Raw genomic sequence first — 27938 nt, forward strand, 5'->3', positions numbered from 1 at the left:
GCTGTTCGGTCGATGAATTCTCAACCGAGAAACCTAGCGGAGCTGACCACGGTACTGGAGGCGGCCGTGGCTCGACTCCCTGTCGGTACTTTTCAGAACCTCACTGACTGTCTTTCAGCACGTCTCCCAGCGGTCCGCGTTGAAAAATGTTGTTGTTCGGGCTTTTGACACGTGGTGACATTAACATGACCACACAATGTACTGTTGGCGACAAATCACCGGAAACGCTAATATCGCAAAATATGTAGGGGTAATCATCTGGACCGACCTAAAGCGGAATGACAACATAAAACATATAGCCGGAAATGCAGATGCCAGGCTGAGGTATATAAGAATAATCTTAAGCAAAAATAATTCATCCATGAAAGAAGTGACTTGTAAAACACTATGCGAACAGCTCTCGAATGCTTCACTATAGTTGCTGGTCCCAGTGATTTTACGCCAATAGCAGAGTCGTTGAGCAGTGGGTATCTCCGATTTATGCGCATTATTTGGTTAGCTAGTGGAAGAGACAGACGATGTCGAACGAAGAGCAGAACGTTTCGTCACGGAGCGTTACTAAGCTGCTCAACAAACCGCAATGGGTGACGCTACAAGAGATGCGTTGTGCCTCACGGAGAGGTGACTTGGTGGGTACAAATGTAGAAGTAGATGTAACCTTCAGATTCGCACACCTACAGACAATGAAACATTTTCAGATTAGCACACGCGTTGCCATAAGCCATTCATTGTTGGGTTAATCTGACATCTACTTACTTGCAGCATTTGTATCTGTATCTGCTTCTACAATATACTCCGCAACCCACCTCGCGGTGTGTGGCGGAGGGTACTCTCGGTGCCACTATTTGATCTGTCACTTCCCTGTTCCATTCGCGAATGGTGCGTGGGAAGAATGATTGTCGACAAATCTCCGCAAAAGCTCTAATTTCTCTAATTTTCTCGTGTGCTCCTTTCGCGAGACTTACACCGTTTGTCCAAAAAGTGCTCATATTGATTTTATTCCTTATGTACAAACCACGTCAGCGCAGTAACTACGTTGACGGCTTGAACTAACAACTGTAAACAACAGATGTGCTTTCGACCAGGCAATGTTAAATAGTGAACGTACGACCGTGACGTGTGTCATTGACCTTGTACCACTAATCTCAATGGAGCAACGAAATGAATTTCTCCAAATCAAGTATTCAAGGCATTTTGTGGAATAGAAGTAGTGAAAAGTGTGTACAACGCAATGGAGCAACGAACTGAACAACCTAAATCAACTATTCGAGTGATTCTCCAGACTATTTTGAAGAAATGAAAAGTATGTGCAAAGTTTAACCCGCATACCATGGCTCCCTAACGAAAACGGCAGGTGGACACCTACCACGCCTGGTTGAAATGCAAAATGCGGACAGTTCTCTTCCGGGAAGAAAATCGTCATGCGTGACAAGACTTGATGTTTAAGGAACCTACCTCAAAAGGACAAAGTACAAATTGGGTGTCTGATGGTTCGCCAAGATCGAAGAAGGTGCAATTGTGATGGGTGATTTGAACAACATCCCAAAGAAGGACTTTTCTGACGGTTTCACATGGTTGTATGAAAGCTCAGTGCGTTGTACTGAAGTGAGGTGGGTGCTATGGGGGGGGGGGGGGGGGGGGGGAGGGGGTGCGAGATTATGTAGAACGCCTCCGGAAGCACTAAATTAAACAACTTTTCTCTGTATTTTTGTTAATGTAGCCTTGAAACGTTTTTGGATGGACGAGGTATGTGACAGGAAGTAGTATGTTGTCCTACTCTTCCCGAATGTATTCTCTCAAAATTTAATAGCAAACCTCCTGTGATGCACGCCGCCTCTCTTAGGCTTTTACCACCGGAGTTTGTTAAGCATCCCCTCTTGCACCGACTAAAACAGTCCCGTAATGAAACGCACGGCTATCTTGTCTGTTTCTTCTATTAGTCCAAACTGGGTAAGGGGTTCCAGGCTGACAACACTCAAGGACCAGTCTAACAAATGTTTTGTAATTCATTTCTTATTTACATTTATTTTGCACGTCTACTCCCGTTGAATCAAACTGAAGAGCACATCTCCATGATCATGGAAAGAGCCAGTACACCAAATTAACATAAACAAAATAAAATGCAGAGGAATCCCATGCAGAAGACAAGCTGCCAGTATGTATTACCATAGTCAACAATTTTTCCTGGAATTTCCCGAGAGAGTGAAAGGTGTGATCCATGAGGAAATTTTTCAGTACAGACCTAAATGTGAGAGGGTTTTTTGCTGAGTTTTTAAGTTCCTGTGATAGCTTATTGAAAATGGTGGCAGCAGAATGCCCGCAGGCATATCTGTAGAAACGTTAAGAAGGTGCTATCCAAACACACATAGAATTTCTGCCTAGTATTAACTGAATGAAAGCTGCTTATTCCTGGGAATATGATCATACTGTTAATAAAAAACGACATAAAGGAAATAAATACTGAGAGCCCCAAGGACATGATTACCAGTCTCTGAACAGTGGTAGACAAGAAGTTCGCGAACTTACACCGTATACTGCTTGAACTGCCCGTTTCTGAGCCAAAAATACCCTTCGCGAATGGGAAGAGTTACCCTAGAATATAATGCCGTACGTGAGAGGCAAAATAAGCAAAGCAGACATTTTCGTGTTGAACACTCACATATTACAGATACTGTTCTAATGATGTATATAACTGCATTCAGTATTTGAACAGGATCCTGAACATGTGCTTTCGATGACAGTTTACTATCAGATCACCTAGAAATCTGAATTGTTCAGATTCATTAATCATACGCCTAATCTGTGTAATCAGAATACATATAATTGAATTGTACACTACGTGATCAAAAGTATCCGGACACCTCCAAACACATACGTTTCTCATATTAAGTGCAGAGAGCAGAATAGGGCGCTCCGTGGAACTCACGGACTTCTAACGTGGTCAGGTGATTGGGTGTCACTCACCTCATACGTCTGTACGCGAGATTTCCACACTCCTAAACATCCCCAGGTCCACTGTTTCCGAAGTGATAACGAAGTGGAAACGTGAAGGGAAACGTACAGCACAAAGGCGTACAGGCCGACTTCGTCTGTTGACTGAAAGAGACCGCCGACAGTTGAAAAAGGCAGTCTATCCAGACCATCTCACAGGAATTCCAAACTGCATTAGGATCCACTGCAAGTATTATGACAGTTAGGCGGGAGGTGTGAAAACTTGGATTTCATGGTCGAGCGGCTCCTCACAAGCCGTACATCACGCCGGTAAATGCCATACGACGCTTCGCTTGATGTAAGGTGCTTAAACATTGGACGATTGAACAGTGGAAAAACGTTGCGTGGAGTGACAAATCACGGTACACAATGTGGCGATCCGATGGCAAGGTGTGGGTATTGAGAATTCCCGGTGAACGTCATCTGCCAGCGTGTGTAGTGCCAACACTAAAATTCGGAGACAGTGGTGTTATGGTGCGATCGTGATTTTCGTGGAGGGAGCTGGCACCGCTTGTTGTTTTGCTTTGCACTATCGCAGCACAGGCCTACATTGATGATTTTAACACCTTTTTGCTTCCCACTGTTGAAGAGCAATTCGGAGATGGTGATTGGATCTTTCAACACGATCGAGCACCTGTTCATAATTCATAGACTGTGGCGGAGTGGTTACACGACAATAACATCCCTGTAATGGACTGGCCTGCATAGAGTCATGACCTGAATCCTTTAGAACACCTTTGGGGTGTTTTGGAACGCCGACTTCATGCCAGACCTCACTGACCGACATCGATACCTCTCCTCAGTGCAGCAACCCGTGAAGAATGGGCTGCCATTCCCCAAGAAACCTTCCAGCACCTGATTGAACGTTTGCCTGCGTGAGTGGAAGATGTTATCAAGGCTAAGGGTGGGTCAACACCATACTGAATTCCAGCACTACCGATGGAGGGCGCCACGAAGTTGTAAGTCATTTTCAGCCAGGTGTCCGGATACTTACGATCACATAGTGTATGTTAGAAACTTAGTGTGATTTAATATCAATTTATTTTCTACAGGCCATGAATTTACGTCTGTAACTGCAGTATTTGATACATTGCCCATGTTGCATTCAACAAATCAGGCGCGTCTACATTGTACGAGCATAGGCGCACACCGGGGCGGCGGGAGCGCCCAACAAACACTTCGACACTTTTTCATGACTCAAGTTACTCTGCCTCCTCTCTGCTCGCAACGTGCCAAAGACTCTCCATAACGGCACAGCTACTACCATTTTGTCGTTGCTATCGATACATTCCAATAAAGTTCCCCTTGGCTATTGCCCAGCAATTTACGATATTTTCTTTATAATTACAATCAATTACATACAATCAAAATTAAATACACTAGTACATCGATTACGCATTAAATATGGTTTCTGTAACACAGCTTTCAGCTTCAGAATCAAAAGTACGGTACAAGTTATCAACAGATATTCAATGGCGAAAATTTTGTGTGGTGCAGAAGATATTTTATCAGCATTTCCGGTGTTACAATGTCACACTAATATTCAAGAAACGCAGTAGGAATAATCCACTAGATTACAGTCCCCCATCATTAACGTAGATGTGCTGCAGGATTTTGGAACAAATATTGTGTTCGAACATTATGAATTGCCTCGAAGAGAACAGTCCATTGAGTTAGAAAACATCGTTCTTGTGAAACACGACTAGCTCTTTACACACACGAAGTGGTGTTGAGTGCTACTGACAAGGGATTTCAAATTGATTCTGTATTTCTAGATTCCCAGAAGGCTTTTGATGCTGTACCTCACAAGTGGGTTGTAATCAAATTGTGTGCTTACGGAATATCGTCTCACTTATTTTACTGAATTCGTCATTTCCTGTCACACAGGTAGCACTGACGGAAAGTCATCAAGTAAAACAGTAGTGATTTCTGGTGTTCCCCAAGGTAGTGTTATAAGCCTTCTGTTCTTCCTTGTCTATATAAACGATTTAGGAGACAATCTGTGCAGCCGCCGTAGGTTGTTTTTAGATGATGCTGTCGTTTACCGTCTAATCAAAACAAATCGCAAAATGATTTAGGAAAGCTATCTGTATGATTCGGAAATTGGCAATTGACCCTAAATAATGAAAGGTGTGAGGTTATCCACATCAATGGTTCAAGAAATCGGTTAAACTTGGTTACACGGTAAATCACTCAAATCTAAAGGCCTTAAATTCAACTAAATACCTAAGAATTACAATTACTGAAAACGTAAATTGGAAAGACTTCATAGAAAAGTTGTGGGGAAGGAGAAACAAAGACTGCAATTTATTAGCAGAATGCTTAGAAGACGCAGTAGATCTACCAAAGAGATTGTCTACACTGCGCTTGTCCATCTTCTTTTGGAGTACTGCTGCGCGGGGTGGGATCCTTACCATATAGGATTAACGGAGTGCTTCAGGAAAATTCAAAGGAAAGCAGCACGTTCTGTATTATTGAGAAATAGGGAACAAAATGTCACTGACATGATACAGGATTTGGAGTGGACATGATTAAAACAAAAGCGTTTTTCGTTTCGGCGGAATCTTCTCACGAAATTTCAATCATCAGCTTTCTCCTCCGAATACAAAAACAATTTACTGACGCCTACCTACATAGGGAGAAACGATCGTCATAATAAAATAAGGAAAATGAGAGCTCGTAAGGAATGATATAGGTGTTCATCCTTCCCGCGTGCTTTTCGAGACTGGAATAATAGAGCATTATTGGGAAGATGGTTCGATGAACCCTCTGCCAGGCACTTAAGTGTGATTTGCAGAGTATCCATGTAGATGTAGATGTAGATCCTTCACTACTAAGCTACTATCATCAGCAAACTGAAATATTTTAGAATCAGCTGTCATATTAGAAGGGGTATTATTTATATGTATAAGAAACATCAGTGGTCTCAGCACTGGCCCCTGAGGCACCTCCGCTTAACCGTGTCCCTATCAGGCACTATCTCATAGCCATTCTCATTACTGTGAAAAATGATCTTTTACTGTCTGTTCTTAAAGTATGAAAGGAACCACGTGCTAGCTACTACCCTTATTGCATAATGGTCCAACTTCTGCAGAAGTATTTTGTGATCATCACAATCGAACGCCTTAGTGAAATGAAAAGAGATGCCTAGTGTTTGCAACTTTTCGTTTAATCCGTCCCGTACCTCGTCAAGAAAAGAGAATATAGCATTGTCAGTTGTTAGACCTCCTCTGAAACCAAAGTGTACGTTTGACAGCAAATTACGTGAACTAAAATGATCAATTAACCTTATTCATACAACTTTATCAGTAACTTTTGCAAGCAGCGATGGCACAGAATAAGTCTGAAATTGTCTAGATTATCGCTTCTTCTTTTATATAAAGCGGTTTTATTACTGAGTAATCTTTCAGGATACTGACCCTTCCTAAAGGAAAAATTACAAATTTGGCTACGTACTGGGCTAACATATGCAACACTTTGTTTTAGCATCTTGCTAGATACTCCATCACATTCATGAGTGTCCTTAGTCTTCAACGATTTAATCACTGGCTCAATCTCCCACTTGTCAGTATCACCGAGGTTAAGTCTTGGATTCCATTTTCTAAGGTAGTTATATGATTCCCTGTAGAAACTAGTTGTAAGTTTTTATTGAATTCAGCTACTATATTTATAAATTGACTGTTAACAATATTGTTCATGATCTGACTTATTGGTAAAAAGAATATCTTTACTAATGATTAACTTTATATTCTCGATCTTGTGCTATTGGCCAGACACTTCGTAAACGACTAAGCACAGGGTTTTAATTTTTTTCTGAGAATTAGCTGTTCTATTTGGATAGCATATGCTTCTTGACTTCCTAATGACGTTTTGAAACACCGTAAAGAAGTGTTTGTAACGAACTACTTGTTATTATTCCTAACGTTTTGATATAATTGCCATATTTTTCTGGCTGATATTCTTAGTCTCTGCCACCCAACTTGCCTGTTTGCGCCAGTACGCTATTTTAAACGTTCTCAGGGAAAGCAACCTTCAAAGGGCAAGAGAAATGTGTTGCGGAAAGCATTATATTTATCGCCTATGTTATCTGTACTGTAAACTTCCTACGACTATTGCTCTTTATGGAGGTTCACAGAAGTCTCTGTTACCTCTGGATTAACGTTTCTAAGTAGTGTGTAATTATGTTCAACATGTGTGTGCGCATAAATTTCCTTTTAATGTTAAAATATGTGCACCATGCCCTAAAAGGCCATTAACCGTTTTATGGTCGGAGTATCCCTCTAGTAACGAATAAGGAACGAACATATCTCCGTAATCTCCACATCCGCATCCAGTGACGCCCCTGGGCTGAGGATGACACGGCGGACTATCGGTACCGTTGGGCCTTCATGGCCTGTTCGGGCGGAGTTTAGAGTTTAGTTTTATGTTACCTATAGTTGTGCTACTGCCCGCTGTACCTTGGTTTTAGGCGGTTGTCAACTTATAACACTTCTTTCATGGGTGAATTACGTTCGCTTAAGATTCTTCCTGTGAACCTGAGCCGAGCGACTGATTTTTCTACTGTTTGTTTTATGTATCATTCCACTTTAGATCGCTCCAAATAGCTTCTTCTAGGTATTTTACGGCAGTTACTGTTTCTAGCAATTTATCACAAGTAGTGTGATAATGCTATTTTTTTGATTGCTAGTGGCGTGTGATGACTACTACCACAGATATCAAGAGTATTTATGGGGTCCAGTGCGAAGGAGCCAGGATAAACGGTTGAAATTAAATTAGCCATTCGGTGTCTGTATTTTACATGTGCTCATAGCACGCAAGAACATTGTTTTCGTTAAATTAACCGGGAGAACATTGGAGGAGGCGGCAATGAGCGCGGTGTTAGGTTTGGCGCGGTGAGTCAGGCACGGCGAGACACGCGGGCAGCGTCCACCTGAAATAGTCGGTTCTGCCGCAGCGCGTGGGCTGCGCGGGCCGTGCTTGCTTTCAAGGTGAAGTGCACGCCGTGTGCGCTGACGTCTAAAAGTGCTACGCAGTCAGAAGCGAGCATATCGCTCCCGTAAAATTATAGGCGGCTGCCGACCTCAAATATTAAAGTGTCGCACGTAAACAACATTTATGCCTCTGCGAAGTATGCATTCGTTATTTACTGCGCATATACGATATCTGACAAGTTTGTGGTGGCATTTGTTGGTTGGTCGTCTAACTATGAAAAAATGCGTAAATTATTTCCGCTTTAATTTGCCGTAAATGAATTTCATTTGACACATTTGTCTAGGTAACATATTTAAGTGATAAAAATTGCAACATCACAAGTTAATGTAATCGCGAGACAGGCCACTGCAAATGTGAAACGCTAGTACATTAATAACCGGTGTAACAGCCAGAATGTTGAGTGCAAGCACGCAAATGGGCATGCACTTGTTTTCCAGGTGCCGGAAGTCAGTTTGTGGGACGGAGTTCCATGCATGTCGCACTTGGTCGGTTAATACAGGGACGGTTACTGCTGCTTGTGAACGACGTTGCACCTTCTTATGCGACCGGCGCCAAGTTTGAAAGGCAATCATCTTCCAGATGTATCAACACGCCTACCATCTTTCATTTATGTTTCGCAATTCCATCCCCCTTTTTGGTGTCCGATTTTTTTCTGGGGTGGGTGGGGAGGGGGGAGGGGAGCGGCGCAAGGGGGAGGCGGAACGGGTTTATACGCCTATCGTCTTCACCTCAGTTTGCTTTTGACCTGTTAAAGACATTTTGTACGGATCTTCTGCTAGACGAACAGTGACAGGTTGTAATGTCCCCATAGAAAATACCCTCTACCACGAACCAATTAATCATTGTCAATCAAACCATCCACATTCATTCACTTTGGAAAAGTATCTGATCTGATTTTCTCGTAACATATGCGGCGACAGCTCGGCGACGCCAAAGTATTTTCTAGTGCGTTTATTCTTTGAAATAACAGAGATGCATATATGCATTCTCCATGGTTGTTAGAGTGGTAACGAGGACAGCTTCTGGAGTATCGGTTGAGGGATTGACGAGTTTCTGAGAGATACATATTCCGCTTTTCTTCTCACTAAAGCAAGCCAATTAACATTTGTGCCGCTAGCGGTTTGTTTGAAGAGAGAGAGACTGTAAACGGGAAATAATTAAGACGTGGAATCACCGGAGATCTGGACATGTAATGGAGATGGATTTAATACACAATTTCCTTCATAAATAAGGTTTGTGACTTTTTTTGTTCTGGAGTGAATGAACGAATGAGTTTTTTCTGAATCATTTGATGATCACGTTGGCCCTGTAATTAGTGGGGAAATTTCAGCTGTGTCGAAGAGAGCCTGCAATCACTGAGTCCGTGTTAAATCGTCCAAAAAGGCTTCGTACACATCTGGAATTCGCAATCTTTCGTAAAAGGAACAAATTGTCCACACGATTGATTCTCCCAACTGAATGCAGTGTTTAACAGTAATAATAATAAATGTTAAAAGGTGCTCATGAACCATAGGGCAGTGTGAAACTACGTGGCAGATGAAAATTGTATGCTGAGGCGCAACTCAAACCTGGGATCCTTGCCTGTCGCGGGCAGGTCTTCTAACGATTGAACTATGCGAGCACATCAAGCGCCCGCAGAGCTTTACTTCCACCAGTACCTCATCTCCTGCCTTCTAGACTTCATAGAAGTTCTCCTATATACGTTGCTGTACTGGCACTTTTGGAAGAAAGGATGTTGCTGAGACGTGGCTTAGCCATGAATTTTTCATTCTGCAGCGACGGATGCACTGATATGAAACCTTATGGTAGATTAAGACTGTGTGCCGGGCCAAGACTCGAACCCGGGACCTTTACCTTTCTCTGACAAGTGCTCTACCAACAGAGCAACCCGAGCACAACTAAGGACCTGTCCTCACAGCTTGATTTCCGCCACTACGTCATACCTCATCTCCTATCTTCCAAAGTTCACTGAAATTCTCCTGCGTAACCTACAGAACTAGCACTTCCAGAAAGGATACTGCGGAAACGTGGCCTAACCACAGCCTAGGGGATCCAGCAACTGGAATGCGTACAAGACACAAGTCTACGATCAGGCCTTCTAGACGACATGCTACCAGACGAACGTTGCGTTATTCTGATACTACTCATGAACGCCAAAATGGAGAGACAGGTTCCCATACCACTCTTCTCATTAATTTCGGCTCTCCCCAACAGGAGACCTACCTCCTTCAGGTAGGTCTTCAGTTGTACGAGGCAGAGTGCACCCTTTTTCCGTGCTTTTGAATCCCTCTTTCGCAAGATCATATACTATACAGGGTGAGTCACTAGCTATCGCCACCAAGAATAACTCCGAAATTATGATAGGAGCTGAAAAGTGCTTGGGATAACGAACGCCATAATATGACGTTGGTTTGTTGTTGCTAGGTGGGGTCGCGTCAGACATATGAAGGTCAACTTTCTTTTTTTTTATTGGATGATATAGTTTGGTACTTATTTTCTGATAGCGGCTATCTAAACGAATCCAATGATGTTAACAGTAAGGTCTGTGAAGGTTAACGAAGGTCAAAAAGGTGTCATGAACGTCCATTTAAGAATGCGTTCGAACTGATGAACATTGGTATCAATGCATTGCTGCGATCTTTTTGTGATGGACTGAGTGGTATTTATGATCACTTCGGCACTTATCTCAGCACGTGCTCTGACAAATTTCTCTCGTATATCGTGAGAATAGTAAATATTCGTCTAATACGGCATGTCCACCAAACGTGCCATTGACATGTAAAAATCATTCGACGGTTTCGCAATACAACATTAATAGGAACGGTAAGACTAGTGTCGTCGAATCAAGCGAATGTGAATGACGTATTCTTTTGAAGAACAAGTTGATATGCTTCTCATTTATGGAGAATGCCAACGAAATTAATTGAGACCTAGAGACTTATTATACGCTGAAAGATATCCTCAACGTACTCACCCGAAACGTCGTACATTTAAATATGTGTACGATAAAATTGAGAACTGGATCTTTAGCGCATCGGAAACATGTCCAGCTATGGAAAGTTACTAACGAGGAAACGGAAATGGGTACTCTTGACACAGTGGTTCGAGTTCCTTCAGTTAGTTCGCGTCAAATCGCAAGGGAATCTGGCATCAGCCAGAGTAGTGTTGTTCGTGATCTGCATCGCCATAAATATCGTATTTACCATACCAGTCTCCACCAAGAATTAACTGGTACGGATTGCATGCATCGAACTGAATTCTGCCAATGGCCTCAACTTCAGATTCAGAGGGATGACACGTTGATTAATTTGATTTTCTTTTTTGACGGGCCTACATTCACGAACCATGGAAATGTTAATTTGCATAACATGCATTATTGGGCAACTGAAAATCCATGTTGGCTGCGGCAAGTTGCACACCAAAAACCGTGATCGGTGAATGTGTGGTGTGGGATTCTGGAGGACAATATTATAGGCCCCTATTTCATCGAAGGAAATCTTAATGGTAGAAAGTTCACCACACTCCTGCAAGAAACATTAGGTTTGTTATTGGAAGAACTACCTTTAGGAACAAAGAACATAATGTGGTATCAACACGATGGGTGTCCGGCACATTTTTCGCTAATGGCTAGAATCGAGTTGCAGAGACAATTCCCAAATCGTTGGACTGGACGCGGAGGAGATGTGTCGTGGCCGGCTCGTTCGCCAGACTTGATGCCTCTGGATATTTTCTTGTGGGGATTCGTAAAAAGACATTGTTTATAAAGACGTTTCAAGTACAACTGAAGATATGCGAGAGTGAATTGTCGGAGCATGTGCTTCAGTAAGTGTCTATGTGATAAGGAATACCACTCAATCCATGATAAGACGATTGCAGCACTGTATTGATACCAATGGTCATCACTCTGAACACCTTCTGTAAATGGACGTTAATGTCACCTTTGTGACCTTCGTTGACCTTCAAAGACCTTACTGTTACACATCATTGGAATCGTCTCGACAGCCGCTGTCAGAAAATAAGTACCAAACTATAGCATCCCATTTAAAAGAACAAAGTTGACCTTCAAATCTCTGAAGCGACCCCAACGAGCAACAACCAACGTTATATTATGGCGCCCGTTGTCCCATGCAACTTTTGTCCAACAAACTTTTCAGCTCCTATCATACTTTCGGAGTTATTCTTGGCGGCAATAGTTAATGACTCACCCTGTATAAGTGTGCCAGACGACCAAAGGATAGTATGTAATTTTTTCCATAAAAAGTAATGGTTATCGTTCTCTTCTTCGATTACCCTTTTTTCCTGCTTATTTTACTTTCATTAAAGAGCACAATGCAGAGAAACACATACATTTCAAAGTTCATATTAACATAAACTGCCTTATACAAAAAGTGAAGCTCGGAGAAGACTTGGTCGGACATCAATGTAACAGTGTTCATCTTAAATGATTGGAGTTTCACTTCTCTGGGACAGGTAAAACGGCTGCCAAAGTGAATTAATTTCGTTCGTGTTCAGCGTTGTTACCCGGCACACTACGGTATATGAAGTGCACGAACAGAGTCAGACGTTGCGTGATGAGTGTGAAGGACGTGGGAATGCCGCGTACTCGTGTGCTACAGCGTTTTCAAGTCTCCATTTGGTCGGCTAGTATAATCTTGGAATATCCAGATTTGTGGAGTATTGGAATGTGACAGCTGGATGATATATGAAGGTAGTATCTGTTCCCGAAAGAACAGGTACTATTGATGACCGTGCAGCTTCTCTAGAATGCAATGATAATTAAATCGACACCCTAGCTGCAAACAGGCGTTGATATACATCATTGCGGACACGTTGAAAATGTGTGCCGCGACTGGGATTCGAACCCGGGTTTCCCTGCTTACATGGCAGACGCTCTATCCATCTGAGCCATAGAGGGCACAGAGGATAGTGCGCCTGCAGGGACCTATCCCTTGCACGCTCCCCGTGAGACTCACATCCCCAACATGTCCACACCACTACATTCGTAGTGCGGCTAATAGACGTTTGCCCATCACGCTCATTACTCGTTACAGATTAATCAACCAAGTCCCATACCAGTTGGGGAACAGCGTGTGCGTTCGCAAAAGAAGGTCAATGGCACGGTACCCATGAATTAACTATTTATGAAAGTACACTACTGGCCATGAAAATTGCTACACCACGAAGAAGATGCTGTGATATGCAAATGATTTGCTTTTCAGAGCATTCACACAAGGTTGAAAAAAATGGTTCAAATGGCTCTGAGCACTATGGGACTCAACTGCTGTGAACATAAGTCCCCTAGAACTTAGAACTACTTAAACCTAACTAACCTAAGGACATCACACACATCCATGCCCGAGGCAGGATTCGAACCTGCGACCGTAGCGGTCGAGCGGTTCCAGACTGTAGCGCCTTTAACCGCTCGGCCACTTCGGCCGGCCACACAAGGTTGGCGTCGGTGGCGACACCTACAGCGTGCTGACATGAGGAAAGTTTTCAAACGACTTCTCATACACAAACAGCAGTTGACCAGAGTTTTCTGGTAAAACGATGTTGTAATGCCTCGTGTAAGGAGGAAAAATGAGTACCATCACGTTTCCGAATTTGATAAAGGTCGGATTGTAGTGTATCGCGATTGTGGTTTATTGTATCACGACATTGCTGCTCGCGTTGCTCGAGATCCAATGACTGTTAGCAGAATATGGAATCGATGGGTTCAGGTGGGTAATACGGAACGCCGTGCTGGATCCCAACGACCTCGTATCACAATCAGTCGAGATGACAGGCATCTTATCCATATGGCTGTAACGGATCGGGCAGCCACATCTCGATCCCTGAGTGAACAGATGGGGACGTTTGCAAGACAACAACCATCTGCACGAACAGTTCGACGACGTTTGCAGCAGCATGGACTATCAGCTCGGAGACCCGGCTGCGGTTACCCTTGACGCTGCATCACAAAACAGGAGCGCCTGCGGTGGTGTACTCAACGACGAACCTGGGTGCACGAATGGCAAAACCTCATTTTTTCGGATGAATACAGGTTCTGTTTACAGCATCATGATGGTAGCATCCGTGTTTGGCGATATCGCGGTGAACGCACATCGGAAGCGTGTATTCGTCATGGCCATACTGGCGTATCACTCGGTGTGATGGTATGGAGTGCCACTGGTTACACATCTCGGTCACCTCTTGTTCGCATTGACCGCACTTTGAACAGTGGACGTTACATTTCAGATGAGTTACGACCTGGGCTCTACCCTTCATTCGATCCCTGCTGAAACCCTACATTTCAGCAGGATAATGCACGACCGCATGTTGCAGGTCCTGTAAGGGCCTTTCTGGATACAGAAAATGTTCGACTGCTGCCATGTCCAGCACATTCTCCAGATCTCCCACCAATTGGAAACGTCTGGTCAATGGTGGCCGAGCAACTGGCTCGTCACAATACGCCGGTCACTATTCTTGATGAACTATGGTATCGTGTTGAAGCTGCATGGGCAGCTGTACACGTCATCCAAGCTCTGTTTGACTCAATGCCTAGGCGTATCAAGGCCGTTATTACGGCCAGACGTGGTTGTTCTGGGTACTGATTTCTCAGGATCTATGCACCGAAGTTGCGTGAAAATGTAATCACATGTCAATTCTAGTATAATATATTTGTCCAACGAATACCCGTTTATCATCTGAATTTCTTCTTAGTGTAGCAATTTTAATGGCCAGTGGTGTAGTATCTTTTCCCGAGAGAACAGGTACCATTAATGACCGTGCAGCTTCTCTAGAATGAAATGATAACTAAATCGATACCTTAGCTGCAAACTGGTATCAGTTCTTTCGGGAACAAATACTGCCTTCATATATAGTTAAAATATGGCTACCGGGCCACTGACCATCTTGTCTGATCGCACACGCTATGCCCCAACTCATACGGGACTTGATTTATTAATCTGCCATGAGTAGTGAGTGTGATGGGCAAACATCTGTTAGGCGCACTACGAATGTGGTGGTGTGGACATCTTGGGAGTGTGGGTCTCACGGGGAGCGTGCCAGGGATAAGTCCCTGCAGGTGCAATATCTTCTGTGTCCTAGGTGGCTCAGATGAATAGAGCGTCTGCCACGTAAGCAGGAGATCCCGGGTTCGAGTCCCGATCGGGGCACACATTTTCAATATATCCTCAATGATGTATATCAACGCCTGTTTGCAGCTAGGGTGTCGATTTGATCATCATTTCACAGCTGGACGATGTTAAACTGCATGGGTACTTTAGGCCAAGCATACTCGTCGTCAAGGTTCCGGACAAGCACTTCTGACCACAGCAAGAGAGTGTCGCCGGCCGGCCGGGGTGGCCGAGCGGTTCTAGGCGCTGCAGTCTGGAACCGCGTGACCGCTACGGTCGCTGGTTCGAATCCTACCTAGGGCATGGATGTGTGTGATGTCCTTAGGTTAGTTAGGTTTAAGTAGTTCTAAGTTCTAGGGGACTGATGACGTCAGAAGTTAAGTCCCATAGTGCTCAGAGCCAATTGAACCATTTTTAAGTGTCGCCGTATTGTGGACCAAGCACATTGTAACCCCTTCAAATCTGCGCCTGCCATCCGAGAAAAAGTAATGAACTTCCTGGAACATTCTGTATCCTTCCGCACCATTCGTGAGAGACCAGTAGCAGTCAGACTAAGGAATTACCGTCCACTAATTACGCTGCCGTTAACCCCACAATACAGACGACTGCGTTTAGAATGGTACCGTGAGTGGAAAGCATGGACTTCTGGTGAAAGGCGTTGTAATGTCTTTAGCGATAAATTGCAATTTTGCACTTTCCCGGAAGACCATCGTTGACGTGTGTGGCTGCAACCTGGGGAGAGGTCCAATTCTTCCACTGCTCTTGGTGACGCACAGCCGTGTTACACTTGACATCATGGCATAGGGAGCCATCATGTATGACTTCAGTTCACGGCTGGTAGCTGGTAGTGAACGAGAGAACTGACGGCACAACGCTACATCACGCATATACTGCGTCCGTGTGACCTCCATGTCGTCATTAGCTAGATTCTCAGATCTGTCCCCGATAGAACGTGTGGGAGACTATCTCGGACGTCATGTTCATCTCAGTACCCTTATCCAGGGTGCCAAGGGCCTGTTACAACAACTGCGGATCAGCTTGCCTCAAGAAAGGAACAACGGCTTTTATGACAACCTTCCCAGTCGTATCAGTGCGTGTATCCAAGCTAGACGGGGTGGAACATCATAGTGATAGGTGGGCTCATATTGCATGTTCTCTATAAATTTAAAACGAATTTGTAATCACCGAAATAAGATGACATAACCTCTCAACCCATGAGGTTTCATCTCGTTTCCTCTTCCCCTCCTGCGTGCTTCACTTTTTTTTCAGGCTATGTATTATGTGCTATACTCACATTATACGACTTTATGGGTAAGATGATATCCGTTGAAGTATGTAGGTAACAGTCAAAGAAAAAAAAAGCCTGTAGATAACTGCTCGTACCAAGACGAAGCATTCCACACTACCTAGAATCGCTCACGGCTGCTGCACTTGGCAGTCAGAGAAGCTGACCAGTCAGAAACAGATGGGCATTGTTGCATGTAAGCCGGACGGTGTGGCCGTGCGGTTCAAGGCGCTACAGTCTGGAGCCGAGCGACCGCTACGGTCGCAGGTTCGAATCCTGCCTCGGGCATGGATGTGTGTGATGTCCTTAGGTTAGTTAGGCTTAATTAGTTCTAAGTTCTAGGCGACGGTGACCTCAGAAGTTAAGTCGCATAGTGCTCAGAGCCATTTGAACCATTTTTTTTTGTTGTTGCATGTAATGATAATTAAATATAGTTTGGTGTTTTACAGTTGGATCTGCTAAAACACAAATGTTCAGAATTAAGTAGTTTCAAAAAGAGCTATAACTTCAAAAACATTGGAGTATAATAATATATGCAACTATTACTTAATTTTAAAATCAAACGTCATTTACGCCTTTCTGTTCACTTATTTGCGACAGCCTGTTGCAGTGTATTCAGGTCTACTTCATAAGAACTCTCATGTATAACGAGCCAGATTATAAATGTTTGGAGGATCTTTTTCCTCCAAATGTAATGACATCGAACACCGCGTCCCCTGCGCGGACAACAGGAAGCCGAGAGGCAATCCACCACGGCGTATAGCGGCCTGCACATTCTCTCCTCACTGACAACATACACCTCGTCCGTTGGTCAGTGCAGTGTACAGAAACTCTGTCTTCGAGCAAACACTGAACACATAAGCTCCGATTCGATTCTTATAAACCGACAGCAGTTACTTTCAGGCCCAAAATACCCAAGGCAATGTCACTCCTCCAAAGAATAGCAGTGACTCAGAACGAAGAACCTTCTTATCTGCTTCGCAGTACCCATGAGCAAGCTTTACTCAGAAGCTACGACTCAGTCTGATAGATGACGGCATACCGAGTGTGAACCCGAACTCCGACACCCAAACTGCGACAAAATTTTGGAGTACGCTCAGGGATATTCTTTCAGTTTTTGGTCTCTGGTGGCTCGTTGCAGACTAATGATGTAATGGTGATGTATTCGGCTTGTTGCTCCAGTTATTTTTGTTTCCATAAAATTAGCTACACAACAATGTAAAAGCATGTAATATGCATTTGCCAAAACTAACAAAACAAAACTCGCAGTAATGAAAACGTACTGTGCTCAGGCTGCCGTCACTACGGGAACAGCACAGCATAGCGTTCTTATACCGCTGTTCCACTGCATTCAGTAAACCAACACACAGAAGCATTACCGCCAACTGTTCATCAGGAAAGGTGTCTGACTTACTGTGTGCCACTTTTAACGTACAACTAACGTTTCCTGAGAAACAAAGCCGAGACGGAACTGTGCAACACTGAATGCAAGCATGAGGACGAGGAGTAAAGTTGGTATTACTGTTATCAAAGTCAAGTACCCTGAATAATTTGTCCTCAAACAAGGCACACAAGCGCATACCGTCGGCATTTGCACTCTTGTGCTGATATTATCAGGACGAAGAGATACATAGGCAAATGTAGGTAAGAATTCACACGGAATGCAATGACTCTGCAACAAACCACCGAAGAGCACGGCTCACTTAAAAAGAATCCATGCATCATCCATGTCCATCCCTGACATTCTCCGAAAAATACACTCCTGGAAATGGAAAAAAGAACACATTGACACCGCTGTGTCAGACCCACCATACTTGCTCCGGACACTGCGAGAGGGCTGTACAAGCAATGATCACACGCACGGCACAGCGGACACACCAGGAACCGCGGTGTTGGCCGTCGAATGGCGCTAGCTGCGCAGCATTTGTGCACCGCCGCCGTCAGTGTCAGCCAGTTTGCCGTGGCATACGGAGCTCCATCGCAGTCTTTAACACTGGTAGCATGCCGCGACAGCGTGGACGTGAACCGTATGTGTAGTTGACGGGCTTTGAGCGAGGGCGTATAGTGGGCATGCGGGAGGCCGGGTGGACGTACCGCCGAATTGCTCAACACGTGGGGCGTGAGGTCTCCACAGTACATCGATGTTGTCGCCAGTGGTCGGCGGAAGGTGCACGTGCCCGTCGACCTGGGACCGGACCGCAGCGACGCACGGATGCACGCCAAGACCGTAGGATCCTACGCAGTGCCGTAGGGGACTGCACCGCCACTTCCCAGCAAATTAGGGACACTGTTGCTCCTGGGGTATCGGCGAGGACCATTCGCAACCGACTCCATGAAGCTGGGCTACGGTCCCGCACACCGTTAGGCCGTCTTCCGCTCACGCCCCAACATCGTGCAGCCCGCCTCCAGTGGTGTCGCGACAGGCGTGAATGGAAGGACGAATGGAGACGTGTCGTCTTCAGCGATGAGAGTCGCTTCTGCCTTGGTGCCAGTGATGGTCGTATGCGTGTTTGGCGCCGTGCAGGTGAGCGCCACAATCAGGACTGCATACGACCGAGGCACACAGGGCCAACACCCGGCATCATGGTGTGGGGAGCGATCTCCTACACTGGCCGTACACCACTGGTGATCGTCGAGGGGACACTGAATAGTGCACGGTACATCCAAACCGTCATCGAACCCATCGTTCTACCATTCCTAGACCGGCAAGGGAACTTGCTGTTCCAACAGGACAATGCACGTCCGCATGTATCCCGTGCCACCCAACGTGCTCTAGAAGGTGTAAGTCAACTACCCTGGCCAGCAAGATCTCCGGATCTGTCCCCCATTGAGCATGTTTGGGACTGGATGAAGCGTCGTCTCACGCGGTCTGCACGTCCAGCACGAACGCTGGTCCAACTGAGGCGCCAGGTGGAAATGGCATGGCAAGCCGTTCCACAGGACTACATCCAGCATCTCTACGATCGTCTCCATGGGAGAATAGCAGCCTGCATTGCTGCGAAAGGTGGATATACACTGTACTAGTGCCGACATTGTGCATGCTCTGTTGCCTGTGTCTATGTGCCTGTGGTTCTGTCAGTGTGATCATGTGATGTATCTGACCCCAGGAATGTGTCAATAAAGTTTCCCCTTCCTGGGACAATGAATTCACGGTGTTCTTATTTCAATTTCCAGGAGTGTATATTTTCTGCTGCATCTCAAATACCATAGTCAGTTATATCATTAACGACACATTCCATTGAAAGTGCAAATACACACCTTCGTGTGCTTTTCTGTATAATTAACACTCATTGTTTATAGACACTTGTTACAGTGGCGTCGAGTCTCTGTACACAACTACGATATTTGAATTTGCCGCCCATGATGGTTATATGCATTTGACAGGGTGTACCTCCTCGTCACCGTCATGGAACCGATGTCCTGTACGAAGAGACGTAGATCACCGGTTGCTAGGTTATATCTGTACGGAGGCAGAGTGTGATGTTACTAGCCTATAGTTGCCACTTTCGTTTTGAGATCCGGTTTTATCATGACTCAGACCTATTTCAATCATTCCACGTTTTTTATGGTGGCTTCCTCGAGAAACCTCTCTGGCTTGAACTCGTATGATAAATGATTCTTTAAAGCAGAGATTGTTTCGACTCTGCCCATTTCCGTTAACTCCTATGGCTATTACAAGGAAAAAAAAACAATTTCTTCTTTCATTGATTACACTATGTGTTTTTCTGTGTGTTCCTTATACTACAATAAGTAGAATAGTGGACAAAAATAGTGTTGTTTTCTTCTAATCATTGTGAAGGAGGGGGAAGGAAGAGATTAGTGTTTAATGTCCCGTCGACATTACGGTAGAGACGGAGCACAAGCTCAGATTAGGGAAAGAAGGAGAAGGAAAGCGGCAGTGCCCTTTTGAAGAATACAACCCGGCATTTTCCTTAAGCGATTTAGGGAAATCAAGAAAAACCTAACTCAGGAATGCCGGACTCTTGTTTGAATCGTCGTCCTCCCGAATGAGAGTCCAGTGCGCTAACCATTGCGCCGCCTCACTCGGTCCCAATCATTATACAGGGTGATCAAAAAGTCAGTATAAATTTGAAAACTGAATAAATCATGGAATAATGTAGATAGAGAGGTACAAATTGACACACGTACTTGGAATGACATGGGGATTTATTAGAACCAAAAAAATACAAACGTTCAAAAAATGTCCGACAGATGGCGCGTCATCTGATCATAATAATAATAATTAGGATAACAAAGTAAGACAAAGCAAAGATGATGTTCTTTACAGGAAATGCTCAATATGTTCACCATCATTCCTCAACAATAGCTGTAGTCGATGAATAATGTTGTGAACAGCACTGTAAAGCATGTCCGGAGTTATGGTAAGGCATTGGCGTCGGATGTTGTCTTTCAGCATCCCTAGAGATGTCGGTCGATCACGATACACTTGCAACTTCAGGTAACCCCATAGCCAATAATCGCACGGACTGAGGTCGGGGGACCTGGGAGGCCAAGCATGACGAAAGTGCTGGCTGAGCACACGATCATCACCAAACGACGCGCGCAAGAGATCTTTCATGCGTCTAGCAATATGGGGTGGTTCTAATAAAACCCCTTGTCATTCCAAGCATGTGTGTCAATTTTTACCTCTCTATCTACATTATTCCGTGGTTTATTAAGTTTTCAAATTTATACTGACTTTTTGATCACCCGGTATTTTATCAATTATTAACAATGAAGACAACAAATTTACAGTTTAAAACTTAATGAAAATTTCGTCCTTTCTCTATCAGTAACATTTAGTAGCTCATACTCAGAATTACAGTAATATGTCAGTATTGTCAAGTTTCGTGAATTAACTAACCTTTCAGATATTTAAGGTTGATCATGTTGGTCTTAAGATGCGGTCGATGATGAGATTTCCTAACTATGTGCCGCATACGAAATGTGAAACTCGAGTCTCTGGTCTTGCTGCTTGTGAAAGCACCAACCCCCCATGCCAGGCATTCAAAAACTAGCGCGAAAGTTAAAATAAAGTAATGGAAACCGTCTTTTTGACATAAGATTACTCTTGTCTTTTAGCGTGAGTGACGGAGATCCCCTAAGGGCAACATTGTGTTTGGTGAACAATTTGTAAATTTTAAAATCTTGCTTTCGGTAAACTTCTTAAGATACGAAACGTTCTTGTTACAGAATGGGAGACCAAACAGCGAGGTCATCGGTCCCATAGGATTAGGGAAGGATGGTTCCTTTCAAAGGAACCATCCATGCAATTGCCTGAAGCGATTTAGGGAAATTACGGAAAACCTAAATCAGGAAGGCCGGACGCGGGGGGAGCCAGTGCGAGCTACTACAGACTTTCAAACGAGGCTGCAATGTAGAATGTTTCAGGTATTAAGATGATCAGAGCAGATGTTTTGATAAACAGTTAATGTTTAAAGGCTGTGAAGGAACACATTAGAAAAAAATCACACATAAATTATAGCTCGCGCCAAAGTGGCGCTGCAGTTTGGGGAAACCAGGTAGTGCGGTGGCTCACAGCTTCCATCATTACCACGAGATGTCACCCCTAAGCGAATGAAATATAGAACAGATGGCATCTGTGTCTCTGGGGAACTCTCCTGACATGCTCTGCCTAAATCATTTCTGAATACGAAAACGGCGATATTCAATTACCTCACGTTGATACATTATTAACTCCACGCTGCGATCCGTAAACAAAATTACTGCTACACCAGAAAAGTCATCGAGTTGTAGATACTTAGTGCTAACCATGATAAGCTGGAGCAGAGCGCTTGTTTGAAATAGTTACAAACTGTGAGGCACTACCCGTTCAAAATATTCACGATTGTTCGTAAGTACGTGTGAGGTTTCGAAAGACGAATGTGAGGAAACTAGAAGACATACAGGATGTTTCCGTAAGAGCGCGCAAAAACGTAACAAGATATAAAGGATACTCCACTGAACAATTTGAAGGAGGGAACCTGCGGTAGAAGAAGCCAGCTTAAGGAGATAATAGGAATAAAATCACATAACTATGTATTCCATTATTTAGCTTAATTAACTGCAAATGCCATCACTGACACAATGAACGTAGAATTTTTATTGTATCTTACAAAATGTGCTGAAACTGACGGCCATCAACCTCAATGCAAGCGTGACATCGGCGAACAAAACCTTGACGCACCCTGACAAACGTCTCTATCACATCACAGGCAGCTACAATTGGCTCTGAGCACTATACGACTTAACTTCTGAGGTCATCAGTCGCCTAGAACTTAGAACCAATTAAACCTAACTAACCTAAGGACATCACACACATCCATGCCCGAGGCAGGATTCGAACCTGCGACCGTAGCGGTCGCTCGGCTCCAGACTGTAGCGCCTAGAACCGCACGGCCACTCCGGCCGGCCAGCTACAATTCTGGCAACTAATTGCACCTCTGTATCCATTGGGGTCTCATACACAAGTGCCTTTAGATATTCGCATAGGAAACAATAAAGTAGATTCACGCATTCGGTAGGACGACGGTTCGCGTCCGGCCATCTTGATCTAGTTTCTCTGTGAGTTCCCTAAATCGCATCAGGCAAATTCCGGGATGGTTCCTTCGAAAAGGGCACGGCTGATTGCCTTACCCATCCATCCTTCATCCAATGGGACCGATGACATCGCTCTTTAGTCCCCTTCCTCATATCGACCAACCAAGGAGATTCAGTTCAGGTGGCATCGCAGGCCATGGAATAGGACCTCCCCTTCCAGTCCGACGACCAGGAAATACTGTACCGGTACTGCTCCATCGCATTGTGCTGTACGTCTCTGAATAGCACTGAGTAATGAATGGGCCTGTCACTGATTCACAGCGCGTTCTGTCATTGGACAACGTAAATATGATATAACAGAGCCATCTTATGGACAAGTACCGGGTGATCAAAAAGTCAGTATAAATTTGAAAACTTAATAGGTCCCGGCGGAGGTTCGAGTGCTCCCTCGGGTATGGGTGTGTGTGTTTGTCCTTAGGATAATTTAGGTTAAGTTCAAATGGTTCAAATGGCTCTGAGCACTATGCGACTTAACTTCTGAGGTCATCAGTCGCCTAGAACTTAGAACTAATTAAACTTAACAAACCTAAGGACATCACACACATCCATGCCAGAGGCAGGATTCGAACCTGCGACTGTAGCGGTCGCTCGGCTCCAGACTGTAGCGCCTAGAACCGCACGGCCACTCCGACCGGCTTAGGTTAAGTAGTGTGTAAGCTTAGGGACTGATGACCTTAGCAGTTAAGTCCCATTAGATTTCACACACACACATTGAAAACTTAATAAACCACGGAATAATGTAGATACAGAGGTAAAAATTGACACACATGCTTGGGGTTTTATTAGAACCGAGAAAAACAACGTTCACAAAATGTCCGACAAATGGCGCTGGACAGCTACCGTGACGGGTAGGCCGCTATGTTACAGAATCGCATCATCCCCAGCCTGGCTGATGAACAGCTGCTGGAACGTACGGTGTTTATGCTCCACCCCATATTGCTAGACGTGTGAAAGATCTCTTGCACGCGTCGTTTAGTGATGACCGTGTGCTCAGCCGCCACTTTCGCCATGCTTGGCCTCCCAGGTTACCAGACCTCAGTCCGTGCGATTGTTGGCTTTGGGGTTACCTGAAGTCGCAAGTGTATCGTGATCGACCGACATCTCTAGGGATGCTGAAAGACAACATCCGACGCCAGTGCCTCACCATAACTCCGGACACGCTTTACAGTGCTTGTAGTGTTGGCAGTTAGCCAACACTACGCACACTACTTGAGAGAGGAGGCCGAATGCACGCCTTAAACTCACGCAGGCTGGCGTGAGGTCTGAAACAGGATACGTAATGAATTCTATAAAGAAAAGTACGTAGCTGCTCAAATACTTAACTTTAATCCATCATTGTTGTACATCGCTCTTGACGATACAAGTGAGACTCTGTAGATACATGCAATGTAATGCTAATGGCGCGTTGCTAGGTCATAGCCATTGACTTAGCTGAAGGCTATTCTAACTATCTGCTCTGCACAGGAGCGAGGCTTCGACAGTGTTGCATCGCTTGCTAAGTCGTCCGTACAACTGGGGCGAGTGCCAGGACGTCTCTCTAGACCTGCCGTGTGGCGGCGCTCGGTCTGCAATTACTGACAGTGGCGACACGCGGGTCCGTCGTATACTAGCGGACCGCGGCCGATTTAAAAGCTACCACCTAGCAAGTGTGGTGTGTGGCGGTGACACCACAGTACTGTTCACAACATTATTCCTCGACTACCGCTATTGTTGAGGAATGATGGTGGACATATTGAGCATTTCCTGTAAAGAACACCATCTTTGCTTTGTCTTACTTTGTTATGGTAATTATTCCTATTCTGATCAGATGAAGCACCATCTGTCGGACATTTTTTGAACGTTTGTATTTTTTTTTTGTTCTAATAAAACCCCAAGTCATTCCAAGCATGTGTGTCAATTTGTACGTCTCTATCTACATTATTACGTGATTTATTCAGTTTTCAAATTTATACTGAGTTTTTGATCACCCGGTAAAGTAAACAAAACCTGCATCATGACTGCCTGGTAATCAGGCTTGTACTCTTTGTTTCCTTGCAGGAAATAAAGAATTTGCATGTAAATAAATAGCACAGTACGTGCAAATTTGTACGCGTGTTAGTTGTAAAATGGAAAACAGTAATGCTGGATAAAGCAGTAGACAAGTTTACTTGTATATCTCCTTTAGCTGTCTTCTCCGATACCAAGTTCCCTACCTCAAATTGTTCAGTGGAACATTTTTCCACGCTCTTACGGAAACAACCTGCATATGAATGGACGGAGTATCTACGCAAATTTTTATGTCACACTACAGGTGCTTAATATAGGCACCATCTGTGGCGCGATAACGCCAATACGTGTTTATAATCCACTGAAATCATTAATACCAATTGCTTGACAAGGGAACCTCCCCATCGCACCCCCCTCAGATATAGTTATAAGTTGGCACAGTGGATAGGCCTTGAAAAACTGAACACAGATCAATTGAGAAAACAGGAAGAAGTTGTGTGGAACTGTGAAAAAATAAGCAAAGTATACAAACTGAGTAGTTCAAGGGAAGATATGCAACATTAAGGACAATAGGAAAGCCGGAGCGCCGTGGTCTCGTGGTAACGTGAGTAGCTGCGGAACAAAAGGTCCTTGGTTCAAATCTTCCATCGAGTGAAAAATTTAATTTTTTATTTTCAATTTATGTGACAAACTCTTATGTTTTCATCACTTTTTTGGGAGTGATTATCACATCCACAAGAAAACCTAAATCGGGCAAGGTGGAAGAATACTTTTACCCGTTCGCCAAGTGTACAAGTTAGGTGGGTCGACAATATATTCCTGTCATGTGACGCACATGCCGTCACCAGTGTCGTATAGAATATATCAGATGTGTTTTCCTGTGGAGGAATCAGTTGACCTATGACCTTGCGATCAAATGTTTTCTGTTCCCATTGGAGGGGCACGTCCTTTCGTCTACTAATCGCACGGTTTTGCGATGCGGTCGCAAAACACAGACACTAAACTTATTACAGTGAACAGAGATGTCAATGAACGAACGGACAGATAATAACTATGCAAAAATAAAGAAAGTAAAATTTTCAGTCGAGGGAAGACTTGAACCAAGGACCTCTCGTTCCGCAGTTGCTCACGCTACCACGGGACCACGGCGCTCCTAACCTCGCGCGGTCCATATGTTGCTTATGTTGCCCATGGACTACTCAGTTTGTATATTTTGCTTATTTTTTCACAGTTCCACACAACTTCTTCCTGTTTTCTCAATTGATCTGTGTTCAGTTTATCAAGGCCGATCCACTGTGCCAACTTATAACTAAATCTGAGGGGGGGGTGCGATGGGGAGGTTCCCTTGTGAGAAGCCGCGATGGCACTCCGTTAAGGATATGCGTTCAGGGGGTTGCCTACCTGCATGCGCGAAGTAATTCGCTGCGACTATACGGAGCGAATTATACATTTGCATGTTCCGACACACCTGGCCGACGGTGGAACTGAGCCGCTGGAGGTATTACGAATCGAAACTTGGGAAGACGTTCCGTCCACTGGTATGTGTCATGTTTCTGTTAGGCGCAGTCGTTTTCCGAAACCCCCCGAGGTGCTTGCGAGTGACAGTGCGCAGGGCCTACCTGCAGGTGGTCGAGCAGCGCCTCGAGGCCGCGGTCGCTGATGCTGCAGCAGCGCAGGCTGAGCGAGTGCACGTGCTTGCTGGCGGCGGGGAAGGCGTGCACCAGGTCGAGCGCGTCCTCGTCGGCGGCGCCGAGCAGCGCCAGCGAGTGGAAGCCGCGCCGCAGCAGCGACGCGTACAGCCGCGCCCGCTCGCCCGGCAGCGCGGCGCGCAGCTCGCGGCACCGCAGCACCGGCACCAGGCCGCTCCAGTAGCGCGCAGACCGGTACAGCACGTCGCGCCACCGGCTGCACACCTGCAACACGCGCCGTCACAATCCTCTACCTACATCCAGAAAACAGTTTTTGATGTTGCTGAGCAACAGTCATATAGTATTTTTTAAAGGAACACATCGCCGTTTGTTTTACGGTTTATTTAAGTACAACCCAGGTTTGAGCCTTTTATACCATTTTCACGTATTTAATTTGAAGTCTTTAACATACAGGGTGATTCAAAAAGAATACCACAACTTTAAAAATATGTATTTAATGAAAGAAACATAATATAACCTTCTGTTATACATCATTACAAAGAGTATTTAAAAAGGTTTTTTTTTTTTTTCACTCAAAAACAAGTTCAGAGATGTTCAATATGGCCCCCTCCAGACACACGAGCAATATCAACCCGATACTCCAACTCGTTCCACACTCTCTGTAGCAAATCAGGCGTAACAGTTTGGATAGCTGCTGTTATTTCTCGTTTCAAATCATCAATGGTGACTGGGAGAGCTGGCCGAAACACCATATCCTTAACATACCCCCATAAGAAAAAATCGCAGGGGGTAAGATCAGGGCTTCTTGGAGGCCAGTGATGAAGTGCTCTGTCACGGGCTGCCTGGCGGCCGATCCATCGCCTCGGGTAGTTGACGTTCAGGTAGTTACGGACAGATAAGTGCCAATGTGGTGGCGCTCCATCCTGCTGAAATATGAATTGTTGTGCTTCTTGTTCGAGCTGAGGGAACAGCCAATTCTCTAACATCTCCAGATACTGTAGTCCAGTTACAGTAGCACCTTCGAAGAAAAAGGGACCAAAAACTTTATTGGCTGAAATGGCGAACAAATGCACAACTAAATGAAACTTTATAGCTCCCTTAATTCGCCGACAGATATTGCTTAGCTCTGCCTTTTGTCGTTGCAGAGTTTTAAATTCCTAAAGTTGTGGTACTCTTTTTGAATCACCCTGTATATTGCAGGACATTTAACATGTTGACAAACTCCAGGTTAGCCAAACATTTAATATTTTTCTTAACTTATGGCCGGCTCTGAGCTTGACAACATGTCAAGTGTCCTGCAACTTATATTAAAGACAT

At 44.6% G+C, this 27938-nt stretch overlaps 1 protein-coding gene across 1 annotated transcript in view; it reads right to left on the reverse strand.

Annotated features, from left to right (window-relative positions):
- LOC126474670 (F-box/LRR-repeat protein 16) overlaps nt 1–27938 on the reverse strand; it is a 788581-nt gene that overhangs the window by 532522 nt on the left and 228121 nt on the right. Inside the window, exon 3 of the mRNA XM_050102149.1 lies at nt 26592–26885. Coding sequence (XP_049958106.1) covers nt 26592–26885 — 294 coding nt within the window. The remainder of the gene's footprint in view (nt 1–26591; nt 26886–27938) is intronic.

This window comes from Schistocerca serialis, chromosome 4 (assembly GCF_023864345.2).
Source record: "Schistocerca serialis cubense isolate TAMUIC-IGC-003099 chromosome 4, iqSchSeri2.2, whole genome shotgun sequence".
NCBI classification, from domain to species: domain Eukaryota; kingdom Metazoa; phylum Arthropoda; class Insecta; order Orthoptera; family Acrididae; genus Schistocerca; species Schistocerca serialis.